Source organism: Malaclemys terrapin, chromosome 12 (genome assembly GCF_027887155.1).
Source record: "Malaclemys terrapin pileata isolate rMalTer1 chromosome 12, rMalTer1.hap1, whole genome shotgun sequence".
In the NCBI taxonomy this organism is placed as follows: Eukaryota; Metazoa; Chordata; order Testudines; family Emydidae; genus Malaclemys; species Malaclemys terrapin.
Genome location: NC_071516.1, coordinates 49,182,791 through 49,197,638, shown reverse-complemented (window position 1 = coordinate 49,197,638; position 14,848 = coordinate 49,182,791). Strand labels below are relative to the sequence as shown.

General features: G+C 49.9%; 1 gene segment (V, D, J or C); it reads right to left on the bottom strand.

The window, feature by feature from the left end:
* Window positions 1-2,014: 2,014 nt before the first annotated feature.
* Window positions 2,015-2,830, bottom strand: LOC128846271 (immunoglobulin heavy variable 1-46-like). The segment is given in 2 exon segments: window positions 2,015-2,331; window positions 2,767-2,830. Coding segments are annotated over 2 exon segments (366 nt in total).
* Between the last annotated feature and the right edge of the window lie 12,018 nt (window positions 2,831-14,848).

Genomic DNA, 14,848 nt, shown 5'->3' with positions numbered 1-14,848 from the left:
AGACAAAGCAATAACAAGCACAGCCAACAATGAGAACTTGCCTAGCAGTTGGCCACCTAGGTAAATTTCAAAGCCAATTAATGGAGCTGGAAGCCCAAATTGTGCATCTAACTCCCTTAGGAAGTTTGGAAAATCTTCTTAGTCTTTAGCCAGTGAAGACTTCTCTTGGTGCTGTGCCTGGGAGTTTTTGCACTGCTGAGCTCATGACAATGGTGATGAATGGAGAGAGAGAGATCTGGGGCTGCAGAAAGGGGGGAGATAGTTTGGAAAGTGTCTGCGGGATCTCAGGCTTTAAGCAGAAGGCTGGATTTGCAGGATTTTGTTTCAAATGCACAAAGAGGGACTAGATGGGCTTATGGTTCAAGCCCCGGAGCCAGGCTGGTCTGCACACAAACGTACAGCAAAATAACGACATCCTCTGTTGAATTCACACCTTCCAAAAGTGCAGTAAGGTTGAAGCGGGACACACTTTGAATTGGGAATGTGGGATCCAGTGGCGAAGCCAGGTTTTAGCAGCAGGGGGAGCGAACACATAAAAAAAGGCGCCACCCCCCACAAAGAAAAAAGAAAAAAAGAAAAAGAAAAACCCCGACTGACCCCCTGCCGAAGTACTGCTGAAGACCCGGAGCGGATCTGGAGTGGGCCTTTTGAGGCCGTATTGGCGAACCGGGAAGTGGGCGGGCTCTGCCTGGCCCATGACTTTGCAGCTATTCCTCAGCCTCACTGATGAGCTGGGAACATAGGAGCTCATTAGTGACCCCAGCTGGGTGTACTGGGGCTTCATTAGAAACCCTGAGCCCAGCTGTGGTGGTGAAGGAGGGTGAGCATTGCTTCACTGGAGCTGGGAGCTCAGTAGTGGGAGAGTGAGCTCGAAGGCCATGAAGTGTGGAAGTCTAGTTTAAGTGGCACTTGGACTCCCAGTGGGAAAACCCTAGGGACTGAACTGAAGTAAAGCCCAGGAGATGGGAAGGTCCTTTGGTTCAGAGCTGCCCCCTGGGACTGAACAGCAGTGGGACTTGGGCTGAGGCCCAGTGGGAGAACCTGGAGAAGACATTGTCTGGGACTGGCCCTTGCAGCTGAGAATGGACCACCAGATGGGTGTAAAAGGAAAAGTCCCCTGTCATTCCCCATCTGGGCAGGTGGGGTTGCCCTAGAGGTAAGGATGCACGTGTAGAGGAGAATTATGTGCTTGTTAGTGGGATCTGCAAAAGCCAGCACTCTGAGTGGGGAGCTGCCTCTCCTACCCCCTAGGAAATGCTGAGGAGGATTTAGGACCTAAACCCCACCCCTTAAAGGGAGTTAGGTGCTTAACTCCAGTTGGGATTCACAGCTCTTCTGGAGTTAGGTGCCTCAGCTGTTACTTAAAAAGACCCCCCCAAATGCCTTGTGCCAGAGAAGGAGTTAGTGGTGCTTCTGTTAACTCTTATCCTAGTGATTAGAGCACTTGCCTAAGACATGATAGAGCCAGGTTTATTTCCCCTCTCTGCCTGATGTGGGGGCAGGCATTTGAGCCCACGTTTTCCACTGTCCAGCTGAGTGTCACATTGGGGGGCATACCCCCATTCTCTTTCAGGCCTAATGAGTATTAATGTATTCACTGTGGAACAGCTTCAACAGGAGAGATTGAAAGACCCTCCCCAAAGTAGCCCATAGCCAGTTTTGCTGCTGTGACAGATGACTGTCACAGGAGCTTAATTCATATTGAGAAAAGTGACTTAGGAGCCAGAAAAAATCTATAAAGAGCAACAGAGGGTCCTGTGGCACCTTTGAGACTAACAGAAGTATTGGGAGCATAAGCTTTCCTGGGTAAGAACCTCACTTCTTCAGATGCAAGAAAAAATCTACTTACCATAAGGTTTGAATGAGTTAGGAACCTAAGATGTTGTAGTGGAAATTACACATGGTCTGTTTATATGGGCAAATGCTCTCTGGGGTGACTAAAGGCTCCAGTGTTAGCAGGACACCTGGGTTCTCTCACTGGAAGCTTTTTGAATTGCTGTAGATGTGGCTTGTGTCACTGTGTGTGCCTAGCACAGTAATACGTGGCTGTGTCATCGGTTCTCAGACTGCCCAGCTGTAGATAGGTCGTGCTTATGGAGTTGTCCCTGGTGATGGTGAATCGCCCCTGGAAAGCCTGGGTATAGACTGTGCCACCAGTGCTGGGATAGATAAGTCCTATCCACTCCAGTCCTTTCCCAGGAGTTTGCCGTAGCCAGTTAATGGTATAGTCGGTAAAGGTGTAGCCGGAGGTTTTGCACGTCACCCTCACAGACTCTCCAAGCTTTTTGTTTTCTGCCCCAGACTGGGTCAGCTGGATTTGGGAGCTGACACCTGATAATAAATAAGCATAAAAACACAGTTAATAGCATTCTTTTCTTCCTTTTCTCAGGTTTATCCAAGTCCTTCTGTTTCCCTCCTCCCAACAGTATCTGATCTGCTCGTATGTAATAACAAATTTATTTGCACCGCACTCCTGGGAAGTACAGTTATCCCCATTTTTCAGAGGCAAAACTGAAACATAAACTCAGCCTGAGATTTTTCAATGCTGTCTAAGGGATTTTGACACTTTTTCCCATTAGAGATTAATGAGAATTGGGTATCAAAATCCTCTGTGGCTTTAAAATTCCATCCTATCTGATTTGTTCAGAACTCTAGAAATTAGAATCCAGAATTCCTGAATCCATCTCCTCTGTCTTAGCCTTAAAACCATCTTCCCTGTCCTAGCCCAGCTGTCCTAACCAGACACCCGTAGGTTCATCCACTCACCTGAGAAAGCTGCCAAAATGAAAAAGACCCCCAGACAGATCATTTTCATTCTCCGCAACAACCTGGTGGGTCCTTCCTCTGCTGACAGCTCTTCGGTGAAAGTCGCCTGCTCGCCTTTATCACTCAGTTTTCCTACTTCATTTGCATGTGGGCGTTGATAAATGATCTGACTAAACCTCAGATTCACCTGCCTTTACGGATAACTGACCTCAGAGTTCACAGGGACACAGTCGTGGAGGATGCTGGAGCAAGTTAATTCAATTTCGTCCCCAATCCAGGAAAACACTAAAGCCACTTTGACATCGGGGGAGGTTTACGGAGTACTGGTAAACTCATGTGTTAAGGTGCCCAATATTGGGAAATCGAAATGTAACAGCCAGTTGGATATGAAACTGAAATAACACAATCTGCCAATCCCAGCCTATATTTATCGGGGCCTGGCTATTAAAAATATTGAGGCAAATAAAGAAGCAGATAGGTGCCTAGGTGCTCTTAAACATCCTGCTAAGTACCTAACTTCTGTTGAAATCTCTGAGGGTTAGGCACCCATCGCAGGGCTTCATCGCTAGGATAAATTCGTGTTTGAGGTGCTGCTGTGCTGGGTTGATGGGGTTTGTGTAACGATCCAGATGGAAAAAGTGGATTCAGCCCTTGAGAATTTCCACCTGTCGTGTCACGGATAGAAAAGGTTTCAGGCTCATAGTGTTTGTTACAATAACACCAAGAGGACCCAGCTGAGTTTAAGGCCTCGCGCCTGTGAGACCATCCTGTGCACAAAGCTCTTACAGCCGAGGGCTGAGATTGTTTTCAAAGCCTCCTAAGGGATTTGGATGCCCAAATTAATAAGGATTGAAAATCCAGATCCTTTATTCGGCTTTGAAAATCCCAACCTCAATAAGGAAAGGAGGGCAGGGAGACATAGGGGCACAGCTCATGGCAGGGACTTGCCCAACAACAGGGGAGTGACCGAGCCAGGAAAAAATCCCTGTCTCATGATTCCCAATCCAGCTGTGTGACCACTAGTGCACACAGTGGAGTTTCAAAGAGCCGACTGCTTTATAATACAGTTAAGTGAGTTCAATTTATAACATTTGCATTTCCTTGTGTATTTGGGGTGTGTGTGTGTGTGGGGGGGGGGGGTGTTCCACAGAGTATTTAATATTCATTCAAAAGAAAGAGAATTTAGAATTCAGATTGTTCTTGTGAAGTGGTGTTCTCATGTGACAGACAATCACAGGATCCTGGGAAATGACCAATGGTTTTTCTTTTGCACATAGCGCACTGATACCCAGAGCTTTTCTAGTGCTTTAGTCAGTGCAGCTCTAGGGTGTCCCTCTGGGTATTGGCTTTGATGTCTACCACCGTCCCCACCTCTGCACAGTGCTACAAATCCAGACAGAAACACGCAGCTGGCCAAACTGCTGTGTAACTCTTGGCCAATCTTCCTCTTTCCTTTCCTGTGTCAGCTTCTGAATGTGCAACAAGGAAATTGGGCAGAACACGGTTTAGCCAGCACATCCCTCGGCCCGCACCGCTTCCCGCCGCCCCCATTGGCCTGGAACGGTGAACCTCGGCCAGTGGGAGTCACGATCGGCCGAACCTGTGGACGCGGCAGGTAAACAAACTGAGCCGCGTGCCAAAGGTTGCTAAAGGTTGCCGACCCTGCTCTATCCCTTTTTTAATGATTCCTAACATCCTGTTTGCTTTTTTGACTGCTGTTGTGCACTGCATGGACATCTTCAGAGAACTATCCACGATGACCCCAAGATCTTTTTCCTGATTAGCTGTAGCTAAATTAGCCCCCATCATATTGTATGTATAGTTGGAGTTACTTTTTCCAATGTGCATTACTTTACATTTATCCACATCAAATTTAATTTGCCATTTTGTTGGTTTTGTGAGATCTTTTTAAAGTTCTTCACAGTCTGTTTTGGTCTTAACTATCTTGAGCAGTTTAGTATCATCTGCAAACTTCGCCACCTCACTGTTTACCCCTTTCTCCAAATCATTTATGAATAAGTTGAATAGGATTGGTCCTAGGACTGACCCTTGGGGAACACCACTAGTTACCCCTCTCCATTCTGAGAATTTACCATTTATTCCTACCCTTTGTTCCCTGTCTTTTAACCAGTTCTCAATCCCTGAAAGGATCTTCCCTCTTATCCCAGGACAACTTAATTTAGGTAAGAGCCTTTGGTGAGAGACCTTGTCAAAGGTTTTCTGGAAATCTAAGTACACTATGTCCACTGGATCCCCCTTGTCCACATGTTTGTTTGACCCCTTCAAAGAACTCTAATAGATTAGTAAGACATGATTTCCCTTTACAGAAACCATGTTGACTTTTGCCCAACAATTTCTGTTCTTCTGCGATGTTCAATAAGCCTTATATAGAGAATTTCGACTCCTGGTTCCTGCTGCCCCAGAGGCTCCCAGGTGCCCAGGGGTGTGTGGTTTCCTCTGCAGATAGTTTTTTCATGACTCTGACAGGGTTTTCTTTCACTGTGCTTCTCGCACAGTAATACACGGCGATGTCTTCGCTTTTCAGCCCACGGATCTCCACATAGGCTGTGCTGATGGTGTTGTCTCTGGAGAGGGTGAATCACCCTTTAAATTTGGAGGCATAGTCAATTCCTCCAGAATTTGGGTTAATCCATCCTATCCACTCCAGGCCTTCACGGATATCCTGGCGAATCCAAGACAGCAAGTGGCTAGTAAACTGTACCCAGATGTTTCACAGGACAGCTTCACTGGTGTTTTAATCTCGGCACCAGCCTTTACTAGTTGGATCTGGGACTGGACACCTGCAGATAAGGGACAGTAATGCATGAGAATGACTCCCCTTCTTGTTGGCTCCCCTTTCTCCTACTTATCCCAGATCTCTCTGGAATTCACCTACCTGGGAAGGCTGCCAGCAAGAACAGAAAATTTAGCAAACATTTCATGTTTGGTTCTGTCAATGCCCTCCGCCTGGCAAAGCAAGGCGATTCCTTTTGCTGGTGATTTTCTCCCATTGCTGTTTTTAAAGAAGAGGTTAATTACTTTATTTGCATATTCAACATCCAAGACACCATAAAAGCTCCAAGGAGCTGAATGGGAATCAGTATGCATAAAATATGCTTGGTTCTGGCATCTGTCCTTCGTCTTGTTTTCAGAACTCATTGGAATCTATTTTTAATGATATCTGCTGCAGGAGAAGGCCCCTATTATATTGTGAGCAGTTTATCTATGTAAAACATTCAAAATGGGACTTAAGAAAAAGAATTCAGATTTTAAAGGAAACACATAACGGATGTAGAGGCTGAACTTTCCTGAGCTGTCCAAGGGATTTGGATACCCAGTTCCCATTCAAATCAATGGGGACTTGACGTGGATATAACTGTACAATATCCATGTGCCAAGCAGGCCTCCGGTATAATCTGAAAACAAGGGATCCAAAGAACAGACCTGGCCTCTCCTCCTGCTTTTCCATGGGACCTGTTGGTTGATGTAGGGTGGTCACTTCACCTCTCTGAGCCTCTGCTCGTGTCTGGCTTGTCTAGTTAGATTGTGAACCCCTCAGAGCTAGAACTGCCTGTCCCCATGGGGAAGAGCAGTACCCAGCACTATGGGCCCCTGAGCTCCGTTAGGGTGTGTGAGACAGACCCCCACAGTGTGTCAGCACAGCTATCGAACTGATGTCTAAACAGACTGGGATATTTGAGACCTACTGAGTGGATTTGTGTAGCCGGGTCCCATTGATTGAAATGGTATTTTGGGTTTCAAATCTCAGCCCAAAAGAGTCATTTGCAGACAGACGTGCTGGCTGTGATTTCCAAAGGTGCAGAGGAAAACGAACCAGACTTGTACTGCTGAGGCAGTGAGATGTTATGAAAATCCCACACCAAGTCCCATTTGATTTTATTTGGATTTTGGTGCCTAATTCCCTTGATCTTCATTGACAATGCTGGCCATTCTCTGCCCTGAGAAGTGTGAAATTTCAGTGAAGGCTCCTGTCTCCTCACCTCTGATGTCCTTTTACTGGGCTAGACTGTGTACCCTCTACTCACTTACACCAATAGTCCCCTGAATACCTAAGGGGTTTAGGGACCACCACCAGGTACTCACCTGCCCGCCACAGAAGTGGTGGGGAAAATAAAGACGGAGATGGAATAGATCTATTAAAAATGCCCACTAGGATTTCTCTTCAGTTGCTCTGAGTCCCACTTACCCCATAAGTGTTCAGGGCTCAGTGAGAGTCAAGTCTTTGTCCCTCTGAGATGTCCATGTTCTCTGTAAGAAGGGAAGCCCCAGCCTGTGAGCCCAGAGTCAGTGTGATCTGGGGCAGCACATAGTGACCCGGGGTTCTTTTCAGCACCTCCTCCTCCCCCACTCTGCCCTCCCCTTTCCCCAGGGCTCACTGTCCGCCCACCAGGGTCGGCTCTAGGTTTTTTGCTGTCCCAAGCAAAAAAATTTTTGGCTGCCCCCCACCCCCACCCACACACACTGCACCCTCCTGACGCCCCAGCCCTGGGTCGCTGGTAACTCGCTCCCAGGGCGGGTCATTCAGCAGGAATTTTGGATGTGCCCAGAACACAGACAGGATTGGTTCCCATATGGTTACAGAACTGCAGTAAAGTGGAACCATTTTCAGCTTGTGTGATTGGAGGATATCTGGATGCAGATTATAAGAATGTCCTACATAAATGAGGAAAAGTTGAGGTGCCTTTATTATTCTTTTGTTCCACTCTTCATTTCTATGGGGAATTTGCCAATGCACTATCACTGTCTTCCTTTTAAACAAACAAAACTAAAACTGAAAAAAAAAAAAGGCAATGGCTGTTGAAAATAGCAATTCCAGTCCTAAAAACCACTGGGAAGCATTTCTTGCTCAATTTATCCTACTTTTTCTACAGCAAGTTCCAGTGGATCAGTAGATTTGATTGGGGAGAAATGAAGTAACAGCTGCCCAAACTGAGCGTGAGCACTCCTGAATTTTGAGGTGTTCAAATCTGGAAGGCAGGTGCTAGATTCCCTTTCCGAATATTGGCTAAATCTGGAAAGGAAAAGTCAATTTCTGCTTCCATGGCTCAGACGTGGAAATCCTCCTGCGTGCCTGGTACTGTATCTAAAGCTGCCCAGTCTAGTACAGCCTCCCCTCCCTTACTTCTCATTTTAAATTCTAGTGGGATCTCCCTTGCTAGGCTTCAGATAGAGAGGTGCACTGTCCATTTAGTCCACACAATTCTTCCTTTGGGGGAGAGCCCAGGGCTGGGGTGGCAGGAGGTGTGTGTGGGGTGGGAAGCCCAGGGCTGGTGCGGATGGGGGGCAGAGCTGGGGCGGCAGGGAGTGTGTGGGGGGAGGGAAGAGCCCAGGGCTGGGGCGGCAGGAGATGCGGGTGGGGGGAAAGCCCAGGGCTGGGGCGGCAGCGGGGTGCAGGTGGGGGCCAGAGCTGGGGCAGCAGGGGGTGTGGGCGAGGGAGAGTCCAGGGCTGGGGCAACACTGGGGTGAGGGGGAAGCCCAGGGCTGGGGCAACACAGGGGTGCGGGGGGAGCCCAGGGCTGGTGGGGGGGGCGGCAAAAAACCTAAGCTGGCTCTGTCTCTACCATTCACAGCAAGCTGCAGCACGAGGTTTCAGTTTCATACTCCTTCCCCCTCCCTTTCCTGTTGGTAGTGGCCAAGGAAATGCTGGGAAATGTAGTTCTTTCCCTGCTCCAGGGCTGGCTCTATAGGCAGGGAGCTAACCAAGGAACTACAGCTCCCAGGGCCCCCTGTCGGTTCTCAGCTCCCATGCTGGATTCTTGCAACCCTGCAAATCTGCTGCCCCAAGCAACTGCTTGCTTTGCTGGTGCCTAGAGCCGGCCCTGCCTCCAGTTTGTGATGTGTGGTATTTCTTGCTGAAATAGAAAGTATGATGCAACAGCCATGTTGGTTCACATAAACTGAGTTGTGTCACCAGCATTCTTAACAGTAGGGTTACCATACGTCCGTATTTTCCCGGACATGTTCGGCTTTTTGGTTCTTAAATCGCCATCCAGGAGGAATTTTTAAATATCTAAAAATGTCCGGGATTTTGCCATTATTATTTTTCCCCAAAGAAGAGTTGATCATTCAAGAAAGAAAGTGAATGTTGATCACTCAAGAGAGTGCCCACTTTTCCCCCCAGCTCCCAGCGTTTGCACAGCTAAACAGCTGTTTTGCATGGCTGGGAGGGATGGGGAAGGAGGGGGAATGCGGCACACTCAAGGGAGGAGGTGGGGCCGGGTTGGGGATTTGGGGAAGGGATCCAATGGGGCAGGGAGGTGGCAGAGCTGGGTCAGGGACTTTGGGGAAGGGGTTGGAATGGGGATGGGGACGGGGAAGGGGTGGAGTTGGGGCGGGGCCGGGGGCCCTGAGGAGTGTCCTCTTTTTTGAATGTTCAAATATGGTAACCCTACTTAACAGCCTTATTAAGTTATTCTAAAATTGGCTTTGACAGTGACTGGCTTATGAGTATTTCAGCATGTTGATGCAGTCCAGAGGCCTGGTGTTTGCAGCCTTTTCATATAGGTTGTCAGTATTGGTTTAGCTGATCAGTCAGGCAAACCAATTCCTCCGCTTTTACTATATAAATCCATGATATGCCCACATCTTGAATACTGCGTGCAGTTCTGGTCACCCCATCTCAAAAGAGATATATTGGAATTGGAAAAGGTACAGAGAAGGGCAACAAAAAGTATTTCTTCACACAACGCACAGTCACCCATGGAACTTTTTGCCAGGGATGTTGTGAAGGCCAAAATTATAACAGGGATCAAAAAAGAACTAGATAAGTTCATGGTGGTTAGGAAATCAATGGCTATTAGCCAGGATGGGCAGGGATGCAAAGCCATGCTCTGAAGTGTCCCAGCCTCTGTTTGCCAGAAGCTGGGAATGGGCAACAGGGGACGGATCACTCGATGATTCCCTGTTCTGTTCATTCCCTCTGAAGCACCTGCAATAGTCACTGTCGGAAGACAGGACACTGGGATAGATGGACCATTGGTCTGACCCAATATGGCCGTTCTTACATCATAATAATAAAGTTTAGTATATAAACTCCCCAAGATAATGACCTCTTGAGATTGCAATGTTTTGAGATAATGACCTTAGCAAATAATGCATTTTAAAAATCTTGGCCTACTAGGAAATGTATATTTATAGAAGTTTCCCAGTCACAAACCTAGCATTCTGGAGCAAAGTGACTAAAACATAGTCCAATGCTCTTGCCGCTGTTGTTTGCCGTGCCTCCGTTCACTCTACCGCTCCATCCTCAATGCTGCTGCCACCTGCCACTGTGACCTCTGCGAGTCGGTCTCTCGAGGTTCCACCGGCTCTCAGGGATTTCAGCTCTCAGGGGGGGAACCTCACTGCTAGGGCAGGCTGGGCGGTCCCTTCCACAGACACACTGTCCCACAGCAGGTCTGAGCACTTAGAGCTGATTACCAGTGATTTCAGCTGTCGTGGTCACTTAACAAACCAAAAGACTCTCTGTGAAGCCTAATCAGCTCGCTCTCTAAACAGGTGAGAGGAGCAGGTCAAATAGTGCCTGTGACTCTTAGGCAGAGCCCACACCACCCAGCAAAACACCTGTCTCCTCCCCGCCCCCTCCACTGGGATCTGGCATCCAAACCTCCTGCTTAGCGAGGGCAGTTCAGTTGTGGGTGACCAGGGCTTAATTTGTAATGAAAGAGGTGCCGGGGTTCAAGCAAGTTTGTTACTTTCATAACTGATGTGACCAGCCCAGAGGTCCCAGGGCTCTGAACTGCCCAGCCTAGAGGTGCCGGGCTCAGTCCTAGCAGAAATTAAGCACTGAGGGCGACCACCTCATTCAGTCAGGCTAAGTACAGTTGTGCTGCCCTTTACTCACACAATGAGGAGAACAACATTTCATGACCCCCACATTTAATACTTAAGTGATTTGTGACCCAACACCAGCCAAAATCGATCACTTGGGCAGGACAGCTCTGTCTGCTGGACACCTGGGCAGAGTCGGTGAGTTCATGTAAATACAGTCTGGTCCTGAAGCCTTCCCCCCACCCCGGCTCAGCGCTAGCTGTCAGAGGAGAGCTCGGTCAGACCTTGCTTACAAATCATCATTTGACGTTATTAGATAGGCCAATATAGCCGAAATGAATGTGCCGACATTGTCATAACTAACAGCTCTATGAGGAAGCTAGTCTTTGTTCGTACATTTCAAACCCATGAGGCTTTCTCAGGTACAAGTATTTTCTCATACACTGTATATGCTTTTAAAGTGTGTATTAATGTTTCAATTTGAATTCAAATTTCCAACCAATGACTAAATTGGCAACACTGCATAAAACTGGTGGAGGGTGGGGGGTATTGGGGAAATTCAGGGTGGGGTCTAGGGAAATCCCCGACAGAGGCCCCTTATTCTGTGTTGTGAGGTGCCTGGGCTGGGGGATCACGTTTGTGCTTTTACCTAAGGGAGAAGTAAAATGACCTAAAATCCCAAGACATCCTTCCCTGGCCTGATAGAGCGTGTTCTTGGGCAGGGAAAAGCTTCCCTTATTCCTCATTGCCTTTGGGTTTGACTGTGGGAGACACGAGGATTTGGCAGCAGGACCAGAATCTTAGAAACTCTCTGAGTACAAGGGGAAGTAGGTTCAGCTTTTTGTAGCCATGGGAGACGTGACAGTGACAATCGGCTGGTAGCTAATGGAGGATGGGAATGTCACACAAGACTTTGGGATGTTCTGGGCCAAATCTCACTCAGGGGGAGCTGCGTTCTGTGACCCTAGTGCCCCCCTGGTTCCCCACCAACGGGCCTCTGCTTCTCAGCAGCCGCCTCTCCCTGAGCTACCCCATTAAATCCTATTGTGTTCCTGTTCTACAGCCCTTAGTCACGTGACTGTCCCCAATGCCCTGAGTGCCAGCGCTGGGCTGAGTGATGTCATCACGGGCTGAGGGGCGGGTCTGTTATCTCCATGGTGACTCGGTGACATTATGGAACTTCATTGTGGGTCGGGATGTCTCAGCTCCACCCACTGACACCAGCGGAGAGGCCGGGCTGCGATTTCCACATGGCAGTGGGGTGAAAACAATCCACGAGCCGCTATGGAAAGTCCCGGTGGTGCCACATTCCCAGGCTCAGCGGAGTGGGGTTTATTCAGGCACTGGGTGATCTCTGCCCCACAGCCCCGCCTGGACTCTGGGAATGGCCCATTTCCATATCCCAGCCTCCATCTCTCTGTGCCTCAGTCTCCCCTCTCTGAACCAGGGGCTGGGATAGTTCCCAGCCTCCCGGTGGCGTTGTGGGGATAAAGGCAATAACCGCTTGTGAAGGGCGGAGACACCACGGTGAGGGGCCCCACATCGGTTATAATGAACTAATCACCTTCCGCTGCATTAATGCGATAAACGTCCCAGTTTGCTGAAAGGGCCAGAGCCTCCCTGGTGTAAATCCAGAGTAACTCGAGTCTAGCGGAAGCAGTTGTGGTGATTTGACACTAGTGGAGGATTTGGCCCCAGGAGCAATTCGCTCCATCCGCTGGGTCTAATGCAAACCCCAATGTGCTTGTCCCCTTTACCCTGACAGACGCTGTCCTGTGAGTCTGACACAGAGACGGGCCCGGGAGAGCCAATGTGCCAGGTCTGCGAGGGGATAGCGACTCAGAACAGGACTCACTCCGGATTGGGGTTCACTGATGAAGCGAGGGATCTCTGCTCCGGAGGCCCAGCGGGGCTCTGGGCAGGAAGGGGAGACACGTTGCCTGGGAATGGAAGGGTTAAAACTGACGGGAGGTTTGTGTTACATTCACCTGGTTGCCGGGTCTCCTGTCCGAGCCCGGAGCGGTGTGTGTGTCACTGCTGCCCCCGCGCGGCTGCCGGGAGAAGGGCGATTCCGCAGCCTGGGTTTTTGTATGATCACAAATTGGCTTCGTTTCACTGTGTAACTAGCACAGTAATAGCGGGCGGTGTCCTCGGATCTCAGGCCGGTCATTTGCAGATACAGCTCACTCTTGGAATCATCCCTGGAGATGGTGAATCGGCCTTTCACTGAATCAAGGTAGTATGTACTACTCCCACCAGTGTTTATAGCAGCGACCCATTCCAGTCCCTTCCCAGGAGCCTGACGGACCCAGCTCATCCAGTAGCTGCTGAAGGTGAACCCGGAGGCTTTGCAGGAGAGGCGGAGAGAGTCTCCGGGCTTTTTCACATCCCCTCCAGACTCCACCAGCACCTGGGACCGGACACCTGCGAATAAAGACAGGCCATTAATATCGGTATAAAAACAGTGATAACACAATAGTCTTCTAACTCTGCCAGTTCTTCAGAGGAGGAAAATACCTTCCAAAGCTGCTACAGCGAAAATTACAAGGAGGAAAAACCCCATTTTCCCTGGTGCTGGAGGGGAAAGTTCTCAGGGGACTGGCTGGTCACTGCACAGACCCAGGGGCTGCGGATTGTGTCTCCGGGTGCAGCCTGGGCAGAGAGAGGCACAGATTTAAACAGGAAACTGTCTCCCTCATTTGCATGTCCCCGCGTTATAAGAGACCCACTCTCTTGCTGCTAGTGATCTGACTGACTCGCCCCAGGGCTCCGGGTGCAGGAGTCAGACTGTCCCGTCCTGTGTGTCTGTGCAGTGCCAGGCACAGGGCGCTGGGTCCTTCTGACACTTTTGGACCCCTGGTAGGAGTGACCAGCTCCCTGCAGTGACTGTATTTCCTCACCCAGGAACTGAGCGCCTGGCTAGTGTGAGGGGATATTGGGGATTGGGGGGACTCAGCTCTGGAGCCCTGTTCCACGCGCACAAGGGCCATGCAACGTCCAGTCAGGGGGGTCAGTGTCTGGGGAGGGGTCGTGTCCCAGGGATCCATTGGGCTGGGCCACCCACTGGAGAGGGAAAATTTCCCAGGGTGCAGGGAGGGAAGCCCCTTTCCCTTCCCGGCTGTGACCGGCTACATTGAAATGATCCATGCAGGGCCGCCCGGGGGGCGGGGGGGGGACAAGTGGGGCAATTTGCCCCAGGCCCGGCAGGGGCCCCCATGAGAATGTTGGAGGCTTCCCCCCCGCCCCTGCCTTCCCCCATCCCTCAGCGCGCCGCGTCCAGGAGTGGCCCTGGACAGCGCTGCAGTGTCGTGACTCGGGCGGGGCCTGAGCTCCAGACGCTCGGAGCCGCAAGATAAGGGGGCTGGGCTGCGAGCTGCAGCCGAGCTGCAGGAGCTCAGGCCCTGCTGGAGCCACGCCGCTGCAGTGTCGTCCAGGGCTGCTCCTTGACAAGGGGCGCTGAGGCGCCAGGGGATGGGGGCGGCGGGGATAAGCAGCATGGTAAGCCCCTCTGAGCCGGGCACCCCACTGACCACATCCCACCACAGCGCTGACCCCCAGCTCCTCTGAGCCGGGCACCCCTGACTCCATCCCCCCACAGCCCTGACACCCAGCTCTGAGCCCAGTCCCTCTGAGCTGGGCACCCCCCGACCCAGAGCCCAGCTCCCCACCCAGCCCTGGGCAACAGCAGCGCCACCCCCAGGCAGCGACAGCCCATTGGCACCAACCATCACCATCACCCAGCGACAGCCCATTATGTAATTGCAAATGTAGACATACCATTAAAGCATTTCGTGTTTTTAAATAATGTATTTTGTGTATTTTCAAATTATTACAAATTAATTTTTGAATGTATTTCACTGGTTATTTTTTACATTTCCAAATACACATTACTAGAGTATTGCAACTTATTTTTGTGGAAGGGGCCTCCGAAATTGCTTTGCCCCAGGCCCCCTGAATCCTCTGGGCTGCCCTGCAAGGGGAAACTGAGGCACATGAAAGTGAAGTGACTTGCCCAAGTTCACCGAGGAAATAGTGGCATAACTGGAAATAAATTCTGGGTCTCTGTTTGGTGCTGAACACTATGGGAAAACGGGTCTACGGACACCCGCCATGCACCACGCAGTAATGGGTAGATAAAGGCAGTCGACCAGCTCTCTAAACTGGTTGAACTGCTCACTCCATGTTAGGTCAGATTCTGTTCTCAGTTAGGCACTAGAAATCTTCAATAATTCAATTTAGTGCAGGGGATGGGTTCCAGATTCAGGACAGGGTAACTAAGAGCAGAATTTGT